This window comes from Dipodomys merriami, unplaced genomic scaffold (genome assembly GCF_024711535.1).
Source record: "Dipodomys merriami isolate MVZ:Mamm:240054 unplaced genomic scaffold, mDipMer1.0.p SCAF_4, whole genome shotgun sequence".
NCBI lineage: Eukaryota > Metazoa > Chordata > Mammalia > Rodentia > Heteromyidae > Dipodomys > Dipodomys merriami.
In genome coordinates, this window is record NW_027205603.1 from 59703221 (window position 1) to 59728138 (window position 24918).

At 38.2% G+C, this 24918-nt stretch overlaps 1 protein-coding gene across 2 annotated transcripts in view; it reads left to right on the forward strand.

Moving 5' to 3' along the window:
- Positions 1-1345: 1345 nt before the first annotated feature.
- The window catches only part of Tmem67 (transmembrane protein 67), a 70324-nt gene continuing 46751 nt past the window's right edge, over positions 1346-24918 (forward strand). For both annotated transcript variants that reach the window (XM_069991061.1, XM_069991060.1), the window contains exons 1-14: positions 1346-1570; positions 3907-3995; positions 8351-8444; positions 10060-10159; positions 12085-12154; positions 12250-12324; positions 15615-15677; positions 18062-18216; positions 18329-18437; positions 19263-19349; positions 19678-19743; positions 21558-21714; positions 22743-22866; positions 24773-24878. In XM_069991061.1, coding sequence (XP_069847162.1) covers positions 1348-1570; positions 3907-3995; positions 8351-8444; positions 10060-10159; positions 12085-12154; positions 12250-12324; positions 15615-15677; positions 18062-18216; positions 18329-18437; positions 19263-19349; positions 19678-19743; positions 21558-21714; positions 22743-22866; positions 24773-24878 — 1518 coding nt within the window. In that variant the 5' untranslated portion in view covers positions 1346-1347. The remainder of the gene's footprint in view (positions 1571-3906; positions 3996-8350; positions 8445-10059; positions 10160-12084; positions 12155-12249; positions 12325-15614; positions 15678-18061; positions 18217-18328; positions 18438-19262; positions 19350-19677; positions 19744-21557; positions 21715-22742; positions 22867-24772; positions 24879-24918) is intronic.

Here is a 24918-nt window from a genome sequence, read left to right on the forward strand (position 1 = left end):
CAGGAAGCCCCGAATGACCTTTTGAAGAGGCATGCCCTGCCTCCACAGGCCTGCCCTGCTCTGCTGTGGCAGGCTTTCTCCTCCCGCACTCTCTTCACTCCAACAGGACTCACAGTTTCATCTGCCTAAAGGTTTCCAACCACCATTCATGCCCCTCCCCCAAGCTGTCCATGCGGGGCTTGACACCTCACCCTGTCCAGCAGTACATTCGTCCCCCTATCGGTGACATGCCCGGGGGGGGGGGTAGCAATGTCAGTCTCTAGAGACCCCTCCAGTGGCCTGGTCTGCAGAGCAGTGAGGCTGGCCTGTTGATGCCCTGCCCCTTCCAGGGAGCCAGGGGTCCACCACGTTGATGAGGGGGCAAAGCTGATTATCGTGTTCCCCTGGTTATTACACTTGAGACTCGTATCTCCAATTAACCATCAGAAAACTGGAAGTGGAGCTGTGGCTCAAAGTGATAGAGTGCTAGCCTTGAGCAAAAAGAGCTTAGGGACAGTGTCCAGGCCCTGAGTTCAAATCCCATGATAAACAACAACAAAAAAATGTTGTCAGTAATTCCCTTTTCTTAGTGCCAGTCCTTCACCTCTCAAGGGTGAGGGATAGTTTTCAGGGTAGTATCTAGACAGCCCAGATACGGAAGATAAAAGAAATAGAAAGGGAGATGAAAGAGCAACAGCAGGTGACAGGAGAGAGTAGAAGAGAATGAGAACTAGCATTTGTAAACATTATAGGTCTTTATTTTGCTTTTTAAACCCAACATTTGTCAACATACATTTATTTCCCAAGAAAACTGCATAGTGTGGATATATTCTGATATAAGTATTATTTAATTGTTTCATAAAACTACTTTTATTTGGTGCCTGGAGTGGGGCTTGAACTCTGCCCCCCTTAACTGTTGCTCAATGCTAGGTGTTCTATCACTTGATCCATACCTTCATTCCTACTTTTGGCGTGTGTGCGCGCGCTTAATTGGAGATGAGAGTCTCCAGGACTTACCTTGCTGGAGCTCTCTTGGAACAGCTAGCCTCAGTGAATAGCAGGGATTAAATATGCTTGAGCCACCAGCGAGTCTAGATAACAGTTCTTAGATTTGGTTTAGTTGTTCTAATCAGATATTCCTTTGCTGTGCTATTGTTTCCGGAGTCTCGGCCTTGCAAGGCATTCCTTAAGGATTAAATAGGTGCCTGCCTGGGTCTCTGGGAGGCAGCACCTTCCCGCGCGTCCGGTAGCCTAGCAACCAACCAGTCAGCCGGGATTCCCGGAACCTGAATTATCCAATCAGCTTGGCGGAGTCGCCGCAGCGCCTGACGGGAACCTGGCGACTGCGCAGTTGCGGGTGTGGGTACCATGGAGACGCGCGCTGGGGCTGAGGTAGCCATGGCGGTTTGGTCCGTCTTATCCGCCAGGGCTGTGACTGCGTTCCTCCTCATGGTCCTCGGTCGCGTCTCACTGACCCAGGCCTTCTCCTTTCCTTTCCGGAAGCCGGAGTCCTGCGGCCACGACCAGTATTTCGATATCTCTGCGCTCTCCTGTGTGCCGTGTGGAGCCCACCAGAGGCCAGATGCCCGGGGTGAGATGATTCTGGGCTGGACCTGACCAAAGTAACACCCTGCCTTGTACTAGTGACAGGAAAGATGAGAGAGGAAATGGGAAGTAGCATCTATAAACGTTGGTATCCCTTCATTTTGCCTTGTAGATCTCCGAAATTTAGAACCCCTTACATATGACTGGTCCAGTCTCTTTACTGAACATTTAACGAAACTGAAGCCCAGGGACGCTGGGACGTGGTTGGTGTCACCCAAAATGGAAACTGGGAGAACTCACCAGTCCACCCTCACAGTCTCAGCCCATGCATTTCCTGTATATAGTTTTCCTAGTAAGATTGTGTTCACTTTTACTGTGCAGCGTTTCTGATTGCTCTTAAAATCTTTATAAATCGGGCTTATTTTTCCTCCTAAAACGTTTACTATTTGTTCTCGGTTCTCACTAAAACTTCCCATAATAATACATCTTTTCCCATAAGTGAAAGTCTTAAAATGTTTTCAGTCTTAAGTTAGCCATCCATGGAATTAACATTTTCAGATTTAATATATCCTTTTGAAGTCATTGCGCAGTGCACATTATGCTGTCCAAGTTAGGAAATATGGATGAGAAAATATTTCAATCTCTAACATGAACATTAATTTGTTTCATATTTATGAATGGAGATAACTGTATGTGTTGTGCTACATAGGCTCCCATGAGTAATGTTTCCACTTAAACAGCCCCGTAGAGAATGCTATCATGCTATCCTTGTCTATCTAGCCGAACAATTATCTTTTTTTTTGTCGGTAGTGGGTCTTGAACTCTGGGCTTGGGCGCTGTCCCTCAGCTCTTCAGCCCAAGGAGAACACTCTACCACTTGAGCCACAGCTCCACTTCTGGTTTTCTGGTGGTTTATTGGAGATAAGAGTCTCGCGGACTTTCCTGCTCCAGCTGGCTTTGAACCGTGTTCCTCAGATCTCAGCCTCCTGAGTAGCTAGGATTACAGGAATGAGCCACCTATGCCCAGCTGAATAATTATCTTCTAATGTGTACTGACTACCTTTTGAAACAGAGGCTAGGAAGTGGCGCTGTAGCTAAAGTGGTAGAGCGCTCGCCTTGAGCTGATAGAGCTGAGGGACAGCGCCCAGGCCCAGAGTTCAAGCCCCACGACCGACAAAAAAAACAAAACAAAACAAAAAAAAAAGAAACAGAGGCTAATTTATTTGAGAGAAGTTAAGTTTCCTAATAAGACTGAATTAAAATGAATTAAATGTTTATGGTTTAATGATATAAATGTATATTTTTCTTTTTTTCAATAGAAGTTAAATAGCTTTTAATAATTTAGTTTTGCTTTAACTTAAATATTACAATATGATACCCACTATTGCCAGATATATCTCTAAGAATTTTACATATAATATAGAATTCAGTGTAATAAATACTGTTATTTTCTTCAGATACAGAGAAAGAAACTCTAACTTGCTCAATGTGGTGCAGCTAAGTAGGAGAACTAAGACTGGAACTCAAGAAGTCTAATTTTTAGAATTTTGAAACCAGACAATATTGGCTCCAGAGTTTTTCTTTTTCTTCTGCCAGTCCTGGGTCTTGAACTCACAGCCTGGGCACTGTCCCTGAGCTTCTTTTTGCACAAAGCTAGCACTCTACCACTTGAGCCACAGCGCCACTTTTTTGTATTTATGTGGTAATGAGGAATCAAACCCAGGAAGCACTCTACCACTAAGCCACCTTCCCAGCCCTCCAGAATTTTTCTGTTAACCAATATGTAGTACAATTTCTCAGGATTTTAAGAATTATTAAAAGTTCTGCTGGGCAGTTGGTAGCTCACACCTGTGATCCTAGTTACTCAAGATGTTGATATCTGAGGATCTCCTTTCAAAGCTAGCCAGGCAAGAAAGTCTGATTTTCTTGTCTCCAATTAACCACTAACAAGCCAAAAGTGGAGCTATGACTCCAAATGGTAAAGCACTAACCTTGAACAAAAAGAAAGGCTCAGAGTCAGCACCCAGGCCCCAAGTTCAAGCCTCAGGACTGGCACATGCAAAGAAAGTTCTGTTGGAGATTCTTTTTATTTCTCAAGTACAAAATTGACTCTTTGATGCACCAGTGGCTCACACTGTAATCCTAGCTACTCAAGAGGCTGAGAAATGAGGATCAAGGTTCGAAGCCAGCCCAGGCAGGAAAGTCTGTGAGTCTCTTATCTCCAATTAACCACCAGAAAACCAGAATTGGCTCTTGGCTCAAGTAGTAGAGCACTAGCATTGTGGTGAAGAGCTCAGGGAAAGCACGTAGGCCCAGAGTTCAAGCCCCATGACTGATAAAATAATAAAAAATAAAATAAAAATTTGACTCTTTTCATTTTAGGAACTTCATGTGTTTGCCTACCAGGATTTCAGATGATCTCTAATCTTGGAGGATCTGCCATTACTTGTAAAAAGTGCCCGGAAAACATGGTATGAAAGAATTTAAAGTTACTTTTTTGGGAGATGTAATAAATGTCTTTAACTTCAATATAGCATTTACTTCATTTCCCACAAACTTTAAAATGATTAAGCTAACTTTATACTTACTAGAATATATTTTGAAAAGTAAACTTAGAAAAAAGTTACAGAAATATATCTCATTAATGTTTAGTCTGTAAACAAAACAAGGCCTAAAAATTTGTACTTTTAATTTTTCCTCATAAAGTAATTCAGTTAAAAGGAAAGTAGACAAATATCACATATGTGGAACAACTAAGGATATTCATTGGTACACATTAAGTCAGTGTTATAGATTTACTGTGTCAACAGTTTTATTTGAGGATTGATGTTCATAATGGTATCTAAAGTAGTTTGTGTAATGCCAACTGCATCAATAAATAGTTAAATTATGTCTTGCTGTTTTCTTGCATGTCATTATATAATTTGGGGGAAAAATAGTAAATAATACTTATTATATGGGATAATTCTCAGTTAAAATACATTTTCTGATCATTTTTAAAAATGCTCTGAGTGATAGTTCTGATTTTTGTAGTAATGTTTCTTCTCATTGTCAGACTAAAATAAATCTGAAAACTTAATGGAAAGTTACTAGTTGGGCCGATTTAAAGGTCTTCATTATGGCTATATCTGGTTGTCATTTTGATATTTTTGGAAATAATAGTCTGAGCTGAGAACTTGACAAAAAGCTACCAATAAAAATAAAAATGATCCTAGCCAGGCACCAGTGGCTTATGCCTGTAATCCTAACTACTAAGAAAGCTGAGATCTGAGGATCCTGATTTGAAGCCAATCCAGGCAGCAAAGTTCATGTCTACTTCTTTTTTCAACCAAAATTTAAGATAATTTATGGCATTATATTGTGTTTACCATTATATTAGTTACATATTTGTAACTTAATAGTAATATTCTAGGTTTTTCCTACACCATCTAGTATAAGAGGTTCAATTTTGAATGATGTCAGACATTACCACAAACCTTTAGTAGTGTACAATTTATTTATGGCTAAAAGGAAAAAGTCCCATAAATTGATTTTAACTACTTGTATAATTTATAGGTCATAAAGTTCACTCATTCTGAATCATAACTTAAAATTTTAAAACTAATATTCTTGAATCTTTACTCTTTTTTTTTTGGCAATCTTGGGGCTTGAACTCAGGGCCTGGGTGCTGTCCTTGAGCTCTTCAGCTCAAGGTGAGAGCTCTACTACTTGAGCCACAGCACCACTTTTAGTTTTCTGGTGGTTTATAAGAGTCTCACGGACTCTCCTGCTGGTCTGGCTTTGAACCATGATCCTCAGATACCAGCCTCCTGAGTAGTTAGGATTACAGGTGCGGCTCCCAGCCTTAAAATTTTAAATATAGAATATTTCAGAAGAGGTAAGATAAAGCTATCAGCCAACTCTGTTTGTCATATCTTGTTGAATTTTATTATCATTTATATTATGAATGAAAAATTGACTAAAAAAATTTTTTAAACTTACATGATCTACTAAGAAAAAAGTTGCCAGGCATCAATGGCTCACACCTACTCCTAGCCTCTCAGGAAGCTTAATTCAAATCCAACTTGGGCAGGAAATTCTATGAGGCTCTTATCTCCAGTTAGCTGGAAGGAGAGTTGTGTCTCAAGTGGTAGAGCTCTAGCCTTCAAGCTTAAGGACAGTACCCAAGCCATGAATTCAAACCCCAGGACTGGCACAAAAAAAAGAAAAAAAGTAAAAGAAAGAGAGAAATGTTAGGTGCAGTGGCTCATACCTGTAATCTTTTTTTTTTTTCAAGTTCTTTATTGTGATTAAGTGATTACATAATTTCCCAAATTTCACAGTATTGTGGGATAGTGATGCTTAGTTAAAGTCACAAACACATTCTAATTTTCATGGGGCAAATTGTCTATCGTGGTCTATAACATTTATGAGTTCTATGAGCTTTGCAATACAGTTATTTCTTCCACATTGGGTGATATGTACATTTCTTTTGTTTTGCATAGCATCAGCTATTCCCTGTTTACCACTCGTTCCTTTCCTCCCATCGCTGCCATTGAGTTGCTTAGTTCATTTTGATCAATGTCCAGTGCAGCTGATGGGTCCTTGCTGTTGTATGTTTTTCCCTGATTCCCTCTAGTTCTGTGTCGTCCTCCTGGTTTCCCTCTGGTGTGCGCATGTATACCATATATGTGATCAGCAGCATGGAGTTATTTAGTAGTGATTTGACCAGATGAGTGGAAGTCCTTTGTTTCTTAAATCTTGTTAATTTTGTCGTATCCCCTTAAGTTTTGGATTTTAACATCCACTTATCAGGGAGACCATGTGCTGTTTGTCTCTTTGCTCTTGGCTTGTCTCACTCAACATGATTTCTTCTAGATCCATCCATTTCCCTGCAAATCCATTATTTTGTCCTAATAGGTGCATAATATTCCATTGTGTATAACAATTTTTGGATCCATTCATCTGTGGTGGGACATCTGGGTTGTTTCCATATCCTGGCTATTGTGAACAGTGCTGCAATAAACACAGAGGTGCTTGTGTTCTTGTATACTGTTCCTGTTGTTCAGGATAGATGCCTAGAAGTGGTATGGCTGGGTCATAAGGGAGGTCAATATTTAGCTTTTTCTGAGGACCCTCCAGACTGCTTTCCAAATGGTTGTATAAGTGTACATTCCCACCAGCAGTGTAATAGGGTTCCTCTTTCTCTGCATCCCCTCCAGCATTTGTCATTGGCTGACTTTAGGATGTGGGCCATTCTGACTGGGGTAAGGTGGTATCTCAGGGTTGTCTTTATTGGCATTTCCTTCACAACCAGGAATGGTAAACATTTCCTCATGTGTTTCTTTGCCATTTGTATCTCTTCTGAGAAATCTCTCTTTAGTTACCTTGCCCATTTAGTAATTGGTTTGTTGGGTTTGGGAGGGACTAGTTTCTTGAGTTCCCTGAATATATTGGATATTAACCCCTTGTCTGAAACAGTGTTGGTAAATATTTTTTCCAGTTAGTTGATTGTCTTTCTAGCTTGGTTGCTATAACTTTAGCTGTGCAGAAGCTTTTTTTTTTTTTTTTTGGGGGGTCTGGTCGTGGGGCCTGAACTCTGGGCCTGGGCGCTGTCCCTCAGCTCTTCAGCTCAAGGCTAGCGCTCTACCACTTGAGCCACAGCGTCACTTCTGGCTTTTTTCTTTTTTGCTTATGTGGTGCTGAGGAATCGAACCCAGGGCCTCAGGCATGCAAGGCAAGCGATCTACCACTGAGCCACCTTCCCAGCCCTGTGCAGAAGCTTTTTATTTTAAGGTAGTCCCATTTGTCAAGTCTCTCTCCAATTTGTTGTGACCCTGGGACTCTGTTCAGGAAGTTCCTGCAGTAGTTTCAGAGATTCAGGTTTAATGTTAAGGTCTTTAATCCATTTTGAGTTGATGTTGGTGCATGGTGATAGGCTGGGGTCCACTTTTAGTTTTCTGCATGTTCATACCTATAATCTTAATTACTCAGAAGGCTGAAATGTAAGGGTGCTGATTCAAAGCCATCCTGGGCAGACAAATCCAACGTTTTTTTTCTCCAGTTAACCAGTAAAAAGTGAAAGTTGGCTGGGCATAGGTGGCTCACACCTGTAATCCTAGCTACTCAGGAGGCTGAGATCTGAGGATCACAGTTCAAAACTAGCTGGGGCAGGAAAGTCTGTGAAACTTTTTTGTGGGGGGGGGTCTGGTTGTGGGGCCTGAACTCTGGGCCTGGGCGCTGTCCCTCAGCTCTTCAGCTCAAGGCTAGCGCTCTACCACTTGAGCCACAGCACCACTGCCAGCTTTTGTTTATGTGATGCTGAGGAATCGAACCCAGGGCCTCAGGCATGCAAGGCAAGCGCTCTACCACCGAACCACCTTCCCAGCCCTCTGTGAAACTCTTATCTCCAATAAAAAAACCACCAGAGCCGGGCGCTGGTGGCTCACGCCTGTAATCCTAGCTACTCAGGAGGCTGAGATCTGAGGATTGCGGTTCAAAGCCAGCCCCGGGCAGGAGAGACCGTGAGACTCCTATCTCCAATAAAACCACCAGAAAACCGGAAGTGGCGCTGTAGCTCAAGTGGTAGAGCGCTCGCTTTGAGCTGAAGAGCTGAGGGACAGTGCCCAGGCCCAGAGTTCAAGCCCCACGACCGACAAAAAAAAAAAAAAAAAAAAAAAAATCAGAAAACTGGAAGTGGCACTGAGTTCAAGCCCCAGGATGGAAAAAAAAAAAGTGAAAGCGGAGGAGTGGCTCCAGTAATAAAGTGCTAGTTTTGATCAGAAAAGCTAAGCAAGAGTAAAAGATCCCAAAAAATTAAGAAGTTTTTGTTCTGTTTTTAATTTAGAAAGGTGTTACTGAAGATGGCTGGAACTGTATTTCTTGCCCTAGTGACTTAACTGCAGAAGGAAAATGCCAATGTCCCCCTGGACAAATTTTAGGTAAGATTACTTTTTTTTTTTTAATAAAATGGTGGTGGTGATTTTTTTACTTGAGTTTGTTTATAATGAACATTAAATAGTTTGGTGATTTATAATATTATTTAAATTTTTTTACCCATGCCTATACTGAAGCTTGGACTCAGGGACTCTCAGCTTTTTCCCCTCATTGCTGACAGAAATTAGATTTTAACTTAACAGGTCTTTACATTTTTTTGTAAAGGTAGTCATTCATATATTACTAAACAATTGGAAATTGGTATAACCTTTTGGGAGAACAAATTGACATTTACCAAATTTTAAAATTCAGGCCATCTTTGTTTAATCATTGCTCATCTAGAAATTTCTCATTCAGATATTTAATGGTATGTCTGAAGAAGGGTATGCATACATAGGTTTTGAGGCTGCATTATTCCTAAAAAGATTATAAACAATGTAACATTCTTATCAAGAGGAGATAACTATGGTATATGTATACAGTGGCAAAGAATGCAGCCACAGAAAATAATGAGATAGCTTTCCACATCTTGCTGTAGAAAGAAATCCAAATTATGTTGAACAGAAAAGGAAGAGGCATTATTTATTCCTTTATCCACCAATATTTATTGAGTACTTATAATTATGTATATGTGTACGTGCTTACATTTGCATAACCTATTTCTGGATTCATAAGAAACTGGTAACAATCTTGCCTATAGCATGAAGAACTGAGTGTAGAAGGGTAAGAGTGGAAAAAACCTTGAAATAGGTTCTGACCATATAGCCCAGGGTGACCTCAAACCTTGAATTCTCAATTCTCCTGCCACAGCCTTCTGTCTGCTAAGAATACAGACATGTGCTACCAGTTATGACTATATCATTCTTTTACATCTTTTCCACAGTATTTTATTTATTATTTTATTACTTATTTATTTATTGTCAGTTGTGGGGCCTGAACTCTGGGCCTGGATGCTATCCCTCAGCTCTTCAGCTCAAGGCTAGTGCTCTGCCACTTGAGCCACATTGCCACTTCTGGCTTTTTCTGCTTATGTGGTACTGAGGAATTGAACCTAGGGCCTCATGCATGCAAGGCAAGCACTCTACCACTGAGCCACCTTCCCAGCCCTTCCACAGTATTTTACAGCATAGAGAAACTCTTTAGATATTCTGTTAGATATTGATTTTTTCTAACAAATAATGCCTCAGTGAATATCTTTATACACATGTACAAGTATGTCTGTAGGTTGTATATCTGAAAAGGAAATTGTAATGCTATATAGAATATTTGAATTTAAGATTTCAATAGGCATTATCAGAAGCCCCTCAAGTTAGAGCAGTCCCTAAAAATACTGTTTCCACATCCCATCATGACAGTAGGAAATTTTTGAAGAAAAATGTTAATTGATTTGTTATTATAACTTGGAAAATTAGTTTTTTTATTTCTTCATATGGGAATGGGGACTACTTTCCCTTTCTATACTTTTATTATAGTAATTGCTTGACATGCCTATTATGTAAACAATGTGCTTTGATAATTATTTTAATAATTATAAGTGAGTTTATTTAATATTTCTGAGTAAATAGAAGTTTATCTGTTTATTATGCATTATATCTTAATTTTACTTCTCAATTGTTTTAGTGGAAAGAAATGTCAATGGAACATTGTTATCCCAAGCAACTTGTGAGCTTTGTGACAAAAGTGAAAATTCTTTCACAGAAGCAAACACTTTAGGAAACAGGTTAGTAATACACTAGGAGCTGACTTTATTAGTGTCACCTTACATTTTTGTAATTTATTTTTTTAATTTAATTTAATTTTATTTTTTTTGGGTCGGGTCGTGGGGCCTGAACTCTGGGCCTGGGCGCTGTCCCTCAGCTCTTCAGCTCAAGGCTAGTGCTCTACCACTTGAGCCACAGCGCCACGGCTTTTTTCTTTTTGCTTATGTGGTGCTGGGAATCGAACCCAGGGCCTCAGGCATGCAAGGCAAGAGCTCTACCACTGAGCCATCTTCCCAGCCTTTTTGTAATTTATTGTAAATATATATTAATATTGATTGATATTTGTTATCATCTTACATTTTTTGCATTTTGGAAGAGTATTTTCCTGTCATATCACTTGTTACTCATGATCCAAAGGAAGGTAGAGGTAAATATTAACATATGAAGAAGCTGAGGCCCAGAGCAGAAGGGAGGTTAAGGTTCAAATCTTGGTGAAGTTTATAGTTGTTTGACATTAGTAGCTCAGTAAGTCCCAGTCCTTTGTGGAAATGTACCACCCACTTTGTGAAGAGTAATGACTAAAAAATAAATGGGTAGCCAGGCACTGGTGGCTTATGCCTGTAATCCTAGTTACAAAGGAAGCTGAGATCTGAGGATCATAGTTCAAAGCCAGCCCAAGCAGGAAACTTCATGAACCTCTTATCACCAATAAATTACTTAGAAAAGCCAGAAGTGGTGCTGTGGCTCAAGTGGTAGAGCACTAGCCTTGAGCTGAAGAGCTGAGGGACAGCGCCCAGGCCCAGAGTTCAGGCCCCACGACCCGACCCAGCTCAGGCACAATGGCCAGAGTTCAAGCCTTAGGATCCCCCCCACCAAAAAAAAAAAAAAAAAAAAAGCCGGTAAGTTCTTAGTACAGTGTAACATTAGTCACAAAAGTCACAAAAGTTAGCAAAAGTTAGTTATTTCTGTTTGTTATTATTTAGTTTTTATATAGCCTAAAGTATAATTATGCCCCAAATATGGTGCTGAACCTTTCCTTTATATATAATAATGTTACATAGAAATAGTAATATATAACATTGTAACATTATATTATTTTACAAGTATCAACAGATTGACCTGAGTTGCAGCATCCAAAACTGCCTACTAAACCCGAGGTTTTTCTCTTGTAATACTTCCCAAGCCTAATACATTTAAGAATAGGTTTCAAGAGGGAATAATACTCATCTTTTTAGCTTATGATACCTTTTTACTTTGTGGCAGATAAAATAAGAAAAGTATATTTGAAGCTGGGTGCCAATGGCTCATGCCTGTAATCCTAACTACTCAGGAGGCCAAGATCTGAGAATTTTGGTTCAAAACCAGCCCAGGCAGGAATGTCCATAAGACTCTTTAATTAACCACCAGAAAACCTGAAGTGGTACTGTGACTCAAGTGGTAGAGTCCTAGCCTTGAGCTGAAGAGCTGAGGGACAGCATGTAGGCCCAGAGTTCACGCCCCATGACCGACAACAACAACAAAAAGTATATTTGATGTAACTACCTGTAAAAATTGATTTAATTTATATGAGATTATTAGGCTCTTTTGTAACTTGGTTGACTTTGCCATGGGTACACTTCAGTATTATTCATTGTATATATTCCCATGAATATAGTTGGGAAAATAATCCTACTATTGGTTAATTTTATTGTTTTATACAACACAAAAATGATATAAAAGTAAATCAGTGTTGCTATTTTGTTTAAGTAACAGTATAGTGAATTAATCTGTTTTATTGGCATTTAGGAAGACTAGTAGTTCTCAAAATATGTATATTATAATTTACTAACTTAAAAAAAATTTGTAGTACTGAGGACTGAACTGAGGGCCTCATACTTGCTAGGCACATGCTCTACCACTTGAACCATGCTCCCATTCAAAATTATTTTTTTTTAATGTCAAACAGGTGTGTCCGATGTGGTCCAACATTCATCAATACCAGCAAGTCCTGTGCATGTTTAGGACCAAACATTCTAGTAAGGATAATCACATTGATAAAGTATATATTCTCATTTCAGTTACTTCTACCTTCTCATTAATAGGTTTATCTTTTTTCCCCTTCCATATAAAGACAGGGGGATTGTGTTTCAGCACTGCAGGGAATTTTCATCAACGTATAATTTCAACAGTACGTCAAGGAAAGCTTGTAAGTATGCTTTGCTATTTTGTTAAATCATGAAGACTTTTTCTGCATTACTTTGGTTAATTTAAGGCTGAAATGCAAAGTATTTCTGTGTATGTCACTTTGAAACAGAATTAACCTAAGAAATATTAGTCCTCTAGCTCAGCCTTATAATTTATAAGTATAGTGCTAGCTTGTCTATGCTCCTTGCTTTTCCAGTGAATTTCACTGTTTAAACTGAAAATGTCCAATGTAGGTCCTATAAAAATTGCAATATCGGGGGCGGGGGGAAGGAGGGGGAAGGAGAAGGATTGGGATTGGGGGGAGGGGGGAGGCTGGGAAGGGATGTGAAGGGTAAACCAAAGGAGGAGGCTGCAATACTTGGTAAGAAATGTACGCATTATCCTGCCCATGTAATTGTAACCCCTCTGAACAGTATGTTCACAAATAAAATAAAATTAAATTTAAAAAAAATTGCAATATAGGGCTGGGAAGGTGGCTCAGTGGTAGAGTGCTTGCCTAGCATGCATGAGGCCCTGGGTTTGATTCCTCAGTACCACATACACAGACAAAGCTGGAGGTGGTGCTGTGGCTCAAGTGGTAGAGTGCTAGCCTTGAGCAAAAAAAGTTCAGGGACAGTGTTCAGGCTCTGAGTTCAGCCCAGGACTGACCAAAACAAAACAATATATTATAGATTAGAGCTCCACAGACTCTAGATTTTATCCCTGGATTTACCAATGATTAATTTTGTGTCCTTGGACTTTGGACTACTTACCATTTCTAAACTTGAGTTTATTATCTGTAAATCAGATACTATACTTGCTTACAGTGCAGTGCCTATAAGTGGCACCTAGAAGAAATTGTGACTCTTTTTATCCATTCATCCAGATTCCATGTTTTATAGATGAGAGCACTGAGAACTGACAGAGCTTTTTCAGCAAACAGTGATGGTAACAAGGCTTAGGTCAAAAAAGGAAAAGTAGTTGAATTAGGTTGTTGCTTTCCTTCTTTCCTTTTCTCTCTCCCTTCCTCCCTCTCTCTTTTCCTTCCTTCCTTCCTTCCTTCCTTCCTTTCTCAATTCAGTTACTTCTACCTTCCCAGAAATAGGTTTATCTTTTTTTCCCTTCCATATAAAGAGGGGGAGTTTGTTTCAGCACTGCAGGGAATTTTTATCATCGTATGATTTTAACAGTATGTCTTTCTCTTTCCTTCCTTCCTTCCTTCCTTCCTTCCTTCCTTCCTTCCTTCCTTCCTTCCTTCTTTCCTTCCTTCCTTCCTTCCTTCCTTCCTTCCTTCCTTCCTCCCTTCCTTTCTCCCTCTCTCCCTCCCTTCCTTCCTTTTTGTGGTGCTGGTAATCAAACCCAGGACCTTGTGCATGCTAGGCACACATTCTACCACTGAACTATACCTTAGCTCTGGGGTGTAAATGTATTGGAACTGAGGAGCTCACAAATCCTAGGCAGATCTTGGGGTAGTCAGCAGGGTAGCAGTATCATCAGTAAGGAAGTAGGAGTGATTGGGAAGAGTGTGAGGCTACTGAGATGGTAGAATCTGGATCTTGATAAATTAAAAAAAGTCTCTTTCTTCAATGTAGTCTGGTGGGGTGACAAACAAGTACCAAGTAGTTCCAGAAAGACAAAATACATACTAAAACAAGAGCTTACATAGAAAGCTCTGAGATCATCTGAAAATTGACTCCTCTATAATAAAATGCTTGTCTTCTGGGCATTCTTCCCCAGTCTTAGTGTGTGATTATCAAACTTGACTGTCACTAATTTGCTTTCTTTTTCTTTTTCAAGTAATTCAAGTTGAATCACTTTGCTTTTCCTACATGGTCTGAGATGCCCAATCATTTAGAAGTCCCTTTAATCTTTTCCAGTGTGGTATAGAGCCTTAGTTTTAGATTTTTCCGAAGTATTTCTAAATTGCTGGCTTAGAGTATAAGTGAAATGATTGGGCAGCTTTAACCCTCTCATTGTATGTGGCTCCATTTTGCCTACATTTACAAGTCCTTCTGCCATTGCTTTTCCATTTTTATCATTGTTTAGATGAGTATCTTCAAGCTTTCTTCTATACATTTATTAATTTCATAAGATAGAATTATTTACCTGAGAGATGAAAATAGTGCTTCCAATTTTTATTTTACATTTCTTTGATATGGTACCAAGTTACATATAATTTGATTGTTCATGTCTAATTACTGTAATGTGTTCTTAGTGTGTTTCATTTTTTTGTTTTTGTTTTTTGCTTTTTTTTCCTAGAAAGATGTATAGATTAAAGCAGTTATTCTTAGCCAGAGAATCTACAGCCCTATGTGTGTATGTGTGTGTTACCAGGGTTTGAACTCAAAGCCTTGGCTTTGCTAAGCAAGTGCTCTACCACTTGAGCCATTCTTTTTTGTTGTAATTTATTTTTCAGATAAGGTCTCACAGTTTTTGTCTGTGGCAGCCTCAGACAACTGCTTTTTACCTTAGACCTCCACCTCCACATAACTGGGTTTACGGGCCTGTAAGTCTTTGTTTTATCCTGGAGAATCTGTTTGATTTCAGTTTGGAATGAAAGATGTTCCAACAGTGATCCTGATATCCTCTATTGCTTGAGAAGCACCTTTTGGAAGATTTTAAATGTTAATTACTCTGTAAAATATTCTATTTCTTAGAAATCATTCCTTAGAAATCATTTTTCTCAGATGTTATATGTCATCTTGAAAAGTATTTACAGGGGCTGGGAAGGTGGCTCTGTGGTAAAGTGCTTGACTTGTATGCACAGGGCCCTAGGTTCGATTCCTCAGCACCACATAAGCAGAAAAGGCCAGCAGTGATGCTGTGGCTCAAGCAGTAGAGAACTAGCCTTGAACTGAAGAGCTCAGGGACAGCACCCAGGCCCAGAGTTCAGGCCCCATGACCTGCAAAAAAAAATTAATTAAAAAAAGAAAAGTATTTATAATAACTGTAAACAGCAAATGTTAACCACTCAGAATGTTCACTCAATGTAACCAAATGTTAACCTAGTCAAGATTTGTTCTGTTCTTTCCTTTTTTCTTTTTTTGCCATTTTTAGTTTTTCCATAAGTGAAATGGCACATGTGGTTGTTTTGAATTACATATTTTTTTCTTTTCATTTCATTTGCAGTCCAGTTTGTAATAAATCATATTAATTAGACTTAATTCTTAAAATTCCATTAGATTCTATTTTTCTACTGGCATTAAGAAAGATTCATTAGTCATTTTTCATTTAGCAATATACATATTAATGTAATCTAAACTGTAGAGTTGAGTCTTCCTTCGAACTTTAAACTTTATTTTTCCTTCACAGGGTATATCTTTAAATTCAGAATGGTTTGCAAAATATTTGCAATCAACCGCATCTGCATGTTCGGTAAGTCTGAATTTTTATTGTCCGGTTGTGGGGCCTGAACTCTGGGCCTGGACGCTGTCCCTCAGCTCTTCAGCTCAAGGCTAGCGCTATACCACTTGAGCCACAGCACCACCTCTGGCTTTTTTTTTTCTTTTTGCTTATGTGGTGCTGGGGAATCGAACCCAGGGCCTCATGCATGCAAGGCAAGTGCTCTACCACTGAGCCACCTTCCCAGCCCCTAAGTCTGAATTTTTAAAAACACTCTTATTTTCTTTGAAGAATTGTGGTGCTGTTTTCTACCCAGATAAAAATTCTCTCAGTTTTCTTTTATTGTACTGGAGATTTAAACCAGGTCTTGGAGGGTTTTTTTTTTTTTTTTTTTTTTTTTTTTTGTTGTTGTTGTTGTTGTTTGTGGGCATGGGGCTTAAACTCTGGTCCTGGGCGTTGTCCTTCAGCTCTTCAGCTCAAGGCTAGAGCTCTACCACTTGAGCCACTTCTGGTTTTTTCTGTTTATGTGGTGCTGAGGAATTGAACCCAGGCCTCATGCATGTGAGGCAAGCACTTCACCACTGAGCCACCTTCCTAGCCCCAGACCTGGAGATTTTTAAGCATGTGCTTTACCACTTAAGCATCACTCTTAGCCCCAGACCTGGAGATTTTTAAGCATGTGCTTTACCACGTAAGCATCACTCTTAGCCTAAAAGTTTTCTCTCTAAGTATATTATATTCTACATAGATAGAATATTTTATAGGAAAAATAAAGCCTTTCTGGTGGGCTAAAAAGAGAGTATGTAAAGAAACAATTATTCATATTATACAAATAGACACCTCTAGGCTTATCTGGCAGCAGTTGACAGTTTGAGGAAAGTCACTTAGTAAACATTTGCTAATTAGTAAACATTTATTGATTCCTAGTGTATAGCAGGCCTTATTCTCCATCAGCTTAGATACTCCAGGAAAAAAAAAAACCAGAAAAATGAATTCCACATAGAGTTAATAGTCTTAAGTGTCAAATTGTACTAAGTTCTTGGAAGACAATCAGGGTAAAGAACATTAAAAAAAAAAAGAGTATAGGTATGCTGTTTTTAGGTAGGGTTGGTCAGGACAGGCATGTATTATTAGCAAAGACCTAAAAGTGAAATGAACCATGGAAATGTGTAGGGGAAGAATGGTCTTAGCAGACACCACATCAGGACCAAAGGTGACAGAGCCAAGAGTTCAGTCTGCTGAAGCAGACTGAATTGGGCAAGTGGAAAGTGATGATTGCAGAAGTGTAGCAAGTGGCTCTGGGAAGGATCGGGGGTTCCTCTGAAAACAGAATTTGTGTGCAAAGGAAGACATGATCTTACTTCAGGTTTGAAAGTATTGCTATACATGGAGAACAGATTTTGTTGGGGTATGGACATAGCAGTTTCCATTGTTGAGAATATTGTTTTAATAATCTGAGTGAGGGAGAATAGAACTGTGAACAAAATGGCACCATAGAAATGAATGAAGTGCCTATCTTCATAGTTAGAAAATGGAGCCAATAGGATTTACAGGTGAATTGGATAGAGAGAGGAAAAGAAGTTAGTTCACTCTAAAGTTTTGGACAGTTGCATTTTCCTGGTAGGGAAAGTTGAGAGAAGTTGAGAGGTTAACACACCCAGTTGATCTTGTTTGGTTGTTCATAAAACAAAGTGCTTATACAAAATGAATTTGATTATATCTGTCAAATCAAATATGCAAACTCTACTCTTCTTTGAGATGTAAATATTCTACCTAATAGTTTTGGGGTTTTTTTTGGTTTTTTGTTTTTTGTTTTGTCCAGGGCTGAGGACCGAACCAAGGGCCTTGCGCACGCCGGGCAGGCGCCCTTCCACTGGGCTAAACCCCCAGCCCCTCTACCTAATAGTTTTTTTAATTCTCATGTTTTATATATATATATATTTTTTTTTTTTGTTGTTCATGGGGCTTGAACTCTGGGCCTGAACACTGTCCCTCAGCAATTGAGCTCAAGGCTAGCACTCTACCACTTGAGCCACAGCACCACTTCCAATTTTCTGGTGGTTTATTGGAGGATTTCCTGCCTGGGCTGGCTTTGAACCATGATCCTCAGATCTCAACCTCCTGAGTAGCTAGGATTACAAGCATGATCTACTGGTGCCAAGCTCATGTTCTAAATTTTACTAAATTCTTTCAGTTACTTGTATTTTAGCCTAAAAATGTATAATTAAAGTACTTATTCCTTTTGCCTATATGGAGCATTTCTTTTCTACCAAAGCTACTGGAATGGTATTTGAAAGCAAGAAAATAAAAAAAGAATTAATACAATGACTAAAATTAAAATTAGCTTATTTTTCATATCAACTCTTGATTACACAATTAATATCATGTTATGTTTCTTTGCCATTGTTGTTTTGTAGATGTATGCCAACCTAACATCTTGTCAAGCTCTCGGAAATATTTGTGTGATGAACATGAATTCTTATGATGCTACTACATTTGATGCATGCCGAGTGTTTCAGTATATCTTTGAAAATACTGCTGGATTAAGTACTGTTCATTCGATTCCATTTTGGTGAGGATATTTTGGGAAAACTGCCATTTGAATCAAATGCAGCACAGTTACTTTTATGAAGATTAATAATAAGAGATATTTCTCATATTAGAACCAATGTAATTGTTTTTAGGAGACAGAATCTTCCATGGCTGTTTTATGGAGACAAGCTTGGATTGGCACCTCAAGTACTCAGTACTACCCCACTTCCTAGAAATTTCAGTTTTAAAGAACAAAACCAGGTACAAGTGTCTAAATCAGTAAATGATAGCTACATTTTGATTTGCAACTTACAAAGCTAATAAAGTTACTAATCACAATTCTTAAGTTTTTAAGGTTATTTTAAAAAATTAGATACAAAACTATAGGTATCAGCTGTTCATAAGAACTAAAGAGCAGATAGCTATCTTTCTGAAGTATATAGTTAGCTCTGGGTTATTGGATTGTAGCAGCAATTAGTAAGTTGTGGACTAGAGATGAGAACTTCCACCACCAAATACAAAATTATCTCTATTCTTAATTTTAAGAAATATTTCCTTATATTTCATGAGTCTCTGTGATAAGACCCAGCACTTTATAGGCTATAATCCACCTCCCTCCTTTTACTGTGGGGATTATACCAGGGTCTTGTGCTCGTTAATTGAAAACTTTACCACTAAGCCATGTCCTCAGCTCTTTTCCTTTTTTAGTTTGTTGTTGAGATAACTAACTTTGGTGTGGCTGACCTCAAATGTTATTCTTCCTTTCTCACTACCTCCCAAGTAGTTTAAATTACAAGCATGAGCCACCATGCTGAGCCCTACCTCTACCCTTTAAACTTGCCAGAATGGAGGAATGATATTTTGCCCCACGTTCAATTCTCTCTATTTAATAAGTTTGAAAGGAAATTTCTATCCCTAATACTGTCTCTCAATTCTGAAGTAATAATTTTTAAGTTAAAAAAGTACAGTTCTCTTAGGTGTGAAAATAATTGAATTTATTTTTCAATTTAAAAAAGTAAAAATAAAAATATCTTACATAATGTTGCTTTTAAATGGACTATTTTATTGTTGTTTTTCTTTACTCAGAACACAAAACTGAAGTTTGTTGCTGCTTCCTATGATATAAGAGGAAATTTTCTCAAGTGGCAAAGTTTAGAAGGAGGTATTTTACAGGTGAGCATGGTTCTAGCTAAAGAATTACTAATACTTTTTAATTATGCCTCATGCAAACACAAAGTCTAAAGACTAGATAATTGCTAGCATCTCAATTACAAACCACTGGTAATTTTTTTTCTGATCCCTTAAATAGGAATTTCTTAAACCTTTTTTTTTTTAAAGTTTTTACTGTAAATATAACACAGATATTTCCCTTAGCTTTCCTAGCCTTACTACATTATGTAAGTGTTAGAGCATATATCCATGTGGGATCTAGAAAACTCTTGACTCTAAGCAAAGAAAATGTTTGTAAGAAATATTTATCACTTGTATTCTTTTGCTAAAGCTTTGTCCAGATACAGAGACAAGACTAAATGCTGCTTATTCTTTTGGAACAACCTATCAACAAAATGTAAGTTTGAACTACAGTGGACAATCTGCATTTTGTCTTTATTTTTGAAAATGTATCAGCAACAATTAGAATGGCATATGAAATTTTGAACTCCAGTGAACTCAGTAGGGAAGAAACTATATTATTATTATAGTTTATTATTATTTGTTCACAGAAAACACTAATTTAATCAGGAGGAAGAGAGTTCCTTGTCATCCATAGGGTCTTAAACATCCTCATGTTCTCATAATCAATTATTTATCTACTCTTTTTAGTATTACAGGTCTTGAAAAGTAATGATACTTTTGAATACTTTGAATAGTTAAAAACATGACCTTATTTTTAGTATCTTCACTCGAACTAACCTCCAATAACAAATGAAGAGGCATCTTTTTTTCTCCCTCTTATTTTCCCCCTTCCTTTCTTCGTTTTGCATGACTTTTCATTTTGAAATTCAAATATAAAGAAATATTGTTATCCATTAAACATCTGAAAGACATATAGTAGTGAATAAAAATGTTTTCTTGATAAAATACCACATATACATACATAGAACAAAACCACAACCTAAAATACCATCATGAAAACCAGTTGAAGAAAATAAATAACTTTTTTAACAGTGGTTGTCTTGGGTGGCTTTATTTAGGATTATTTTTGTTTTATAGTTTCTACAATTTTGTCATGAAAATGAACTAACTTTTTTTTGTTAGAAATAGCTTATATGTTACTTTTTCATTTTATAAAAGAACTGTTATTGTATGTTTATATGGGCTAGGAGAATCAATACTTGTTAAGTACCCAATACAGTGTACATTGTCCCATTTGATTCATAAAATATCTATGTGAGATTCTCATCTGTTCTTCACAGATAATGAAATGGTGCTCAGTAAGATTAGATAATTTGTGCAGTCTTGCATCAGATAAATTGTAAAGTAAATATTCTGTTAGGTTTGAAACCATGGTAATTACATATAACCTGGCCTCAGGTTCATAGCCTAGTAGGCAAAACAGCTGTATTGGCAAATATAAAAATTTTCAGGGCTGAGAATGTGGTAGAGAGCTTGCCTTGCATGCATGGGGCCCTGAGTTTGATTCCTCATCACCACATAAGCAGAAAAGGCCAGAAATGGCACTGTGGCTCAAGTGGTAGAGCGCTAGCCTTGAGCTGAAGAGCTGAAGGATAGCACCCATGCCCAGAGTTCAAGCCCCACTATTGACGGAAAAAAAAAAAAATTGTGCCATGGATATGTATAAGATACCAATTCTCAGGTAAATATACAAAGGTTCATAGAGTTAAGTGATTCTTGGGCTTCTATAATGACTATTATAGAGTTCTGCATTAAACAGAACTCAGCCTATAAGGAAATGTCAGGCAGAATCTGCATTTACAACATCAGAGAAAGAATGGTATAGCATAATTGGGAACTGCAGTAGATTACTCTGAATACATGGCCATAGATTTGTAGAAAGCAGTGGAGAATAGTTTAGCTCTACTAAAGGGAATCAAGTCATTGACATTGTCCATCAAAAGAACTGAAATTTTATTACATTGGACAATAATGGTTTTAAAACCTCTGCACTGATGTGCATTTAATATTGGGAATGAAGGTTTATTTTTCTCCATATGTGCTCTAGAGGTCAAGATCAGAGCAATTCTATACTGTTACAGTTTGAGAGCATTGGGTTTTTTTCCCCTTCAAAAAGAATCATATTTGCGAATTCATGTTTTAGAAGTCACACATAGATATACTTTATTTTGAAAACCTGAAATTTCAAATATAATAAGTAGGCTTTTTAAAAGTTGTGATACTTTTATTTTTAATTTTATTTTCCAGTGTGAGATTCCTATGTCTAAGATCTTAACTGACTTTCCCACTCCTATATTTTATGATATTTACCTTGAATATACTGATGAAAATCAACAACAAAATATTTGGGCCGTGCCTGTGTTAAATCTAAATCTGAAATACAACTCAATGTTTGTGAACCAAGGTAAGACATCTCACATACTATACTTTATTTGATCACAAATCAGTAAATAAATCACCTGCATAATTTAATAAACCACTAACTGAAGGTTGCAGATTCTTTTTTTTTTGTCAGTTGTGAGGCTTGAAATTTAGGCCTGGGTGCTGTCCCTCAGCTCTTCAGCTCAAGACTAGTGCTCTACCACTTGAGCTACAGTGCCACTTCCAGTTTTCTGAGTGGTTTTTTGGAAATAAGAGTCTCACTGACTCAGATCTCAGCCTCCTGAGTAACTAGGATTTCAGGTGTGAGCCACTGGCACCAGGCCAAAATGAGGCTTTTTCTTTCTTTTTCTTTTTCTTATTTCTTTTTTTGCCAGTCCTGTGGCTTGAACTCAGAGGCCTGGGCACTGGTGCTGAGCTTCTTTTGCTCAAGGCTAGCACTCTACCACTTGAGCCACTTGGCTTTTTCTGTTTATGTGGTACTGAGGAATTGAACCCAGGGCTTCATGAATGCAAGGCAAGCTCTCTACCACTAAGCCACATTCCCAGCCCGAGGCTTTTTCTTCAAGCTGTTCTTTTTTTTTTTGGGGGGGGGGGGGTCCAGTAGTGGGGCCTGAACTCTGGGCCTGGGCGCTGTCCCTCAGCTCTTCAGCTCAAGGCTGGTGCTCTACCACTTGAGCCACAGCGCCACTTCCGGCTTTTTTTTTTGCTTATGTGGTGCTGAGGAATCGAACCCAGGGCCTCAGGCATGCAAGGCAAGCACTCTACCACTGAGCCACCTTCCCAGCCCCGTCTTCAAGCTGTTCTTAATCTGCTTTTTGGACTAATTAATTTCTTTCATTGTTATCCATGCTATAAAATCCAATTGATTAAAAAATTCAAATATTTAGAAGACATTCAAGTGAGATAAAGATGTCAATAATTTCTTATAACAGTAGCTTTTGTTTTTTTATCTTAAATGTGTTCAAAAAATTTCTTGAGAGCCATCTACCAATTCTAGAGTATTTTTTAATGCAATCTTCTTTTTCTCTCTCTTTTTTTTTTTAATAAAAGATAGCAGTCCTAACAAGTGGCTTCTTACTCGGCGTATTTTCTTAGTGGATGCAGTGAGTGGACGAGAAAATGACCTAGGGAATCAGCCAAAAGTAGTTCGAATTGCTACCCAAATATCACTGAGGTAAACCAATGTCTAATGACTAAATTAAGTTTGAAGTGCATAGGAAAATATCATAACGGAAATGGAAAATGTTTTTCAGTAATTATCAGATAAAAGCAGAGACAATTGAATTGGAATAATACATATCCTTATCTTAGGTATTTCTAGAATGTACAGACCAATAAAGGTGAAAACCCAATGGGGAAAAGGTGTTATGACAGAAAAACATGTAGAGTTAGGTCATACTTCATCTAGACTTAACTACATGTATTAATGGAGGAAGAAGCTGGGTACCAGTGGCTCACACCTATAATCCTAGCTACTCAGGAGGCTGAGATCTGAGAATTATAGTTCCAAGCCAGCCTGGGCAGGGAAGTCTGTGAGACTCTTATCTCAAATTAACCACAAAAGGTGGAAGTGGAGCTGTGGCTCAAGTGGTAGAGAGCACTAGTCTTGAGCACAAAAGCTCAGTGATAGCATCCAGGCCCTGATTTCAAGCCTTAGTACTGGCAACAAAAACAAAACAAAAACATAAACAAACAAAAAAGGAAGAGAAGGTAAATACCAGTGAGCTGAAGTGTGGATCTTAATTTGAGCCTTCTGGATGATTGTTAGCAGTTCACTCTCCCATTCTCATTTCCTTTCATGGCTGTTGTTCTAGGTTGACCCAAGTTAATTAGCAATACAGTACTTCCCTACATCCTTTCTTAGGATACTCAACTGTGATGCAATCTTAGAGTAGAAGCCCAGGCTCTCTTGTCTTTTCCAGTGTAAAATTTCTCTCACTGAATCATAACTGATTCTCACTCTAGTATATTATTGTGTATACTGTGAATATCCTTAGGAAAAGCAATTTAGATTGATATATATGTATGTATGTGTTTGTGTGTGTGTGTGTGTGTGTGTGTGTGTGTGTGTGTGTGTGTATAGCACTTTAAAGCACTTCAATAGACACTTTTCTTTTTTTCACTGTTACTTTGACTCAAAAGTTACCTTATGAGATAAGAATAACAGCAACTGAAATCCAACTGAAATCCAAATGTACTGTGGTTTTAATATTTCCTCATTCTGTTAGTGTAGTATCTCTAATAAAAATGAAATAAAGTCTAGTCAAGCTTGACTTGTTCTTGATGAAACCATGCCAGCACTTTCTGTTTTGAGTTCACTTACTATATAGTACTGAGGGAATATATTTGGTAAAATGTACTCTGCTTTGTACCTCAATTGGTGCTAGATGTGACACTTTTTTTTTTTTAAGAATCTTATATGAAAGTCAGGATATTATCTGCCTTTCTAATGGCTTCATGTACCACTACTCTTTAAGGATGATTTACAATGTTTCAGTAATTTCCTTTGTAAGTTTTATTAGACCTGGACCCAAAAAATTCTCTTTGTGTTTTGGGTTGGTATTTTTTTTTCTTTTTTTTTGTTGTTGTTGTTTTGATAAGGACAAATACTCTAATACTGAACTAAACACATTCCTCAAAAGAGTTTCTAATTGATCTCAGAGAATATACTTTAATATTAAAGTTTTGACCACTTAACATTAGGTAATATTGGCTGGGAAGATGGCTCAGTGGTAGAGCGCATGCCTTGCATGCCAGAGGCCCTGGGTTCGATTCCTCAGCACCACATAAGCCAAAAAGAAAAAAGCTGGAAGTGGCACTGTGGCTCAAGTGGTAGAGCGCTAGCCTTGAGCTGAAGAGCTGAGGGACAGCGCCCAGGCCCAGAGTTCAGGCCCCATGACCGGACCCCCCCCCCAAAAAAAAAGAAAGCATTAGGTAATATTGTTATATTTAATCTTTTCTAGGTCTTATTCACTGGTTAGTTCTGAGATCATCATGACAACCTATATTGCATGTAAAAGAAATGATAAATTATGCTTACAGGCCTAGAAACATTCATAATTGTATTTTCTTGTAAATAGCATCTACCTTGTACCCAACACAAAAAATGGAAACATATACCCTCCCTTAATCACCATTGCCTACAGTGACATTGACATCAGAGATCCTAATAGCCAGTCTGTGAAGGTGAGTTCTTTACTAATCAGTGCCCTTCTAAGTGTAAACA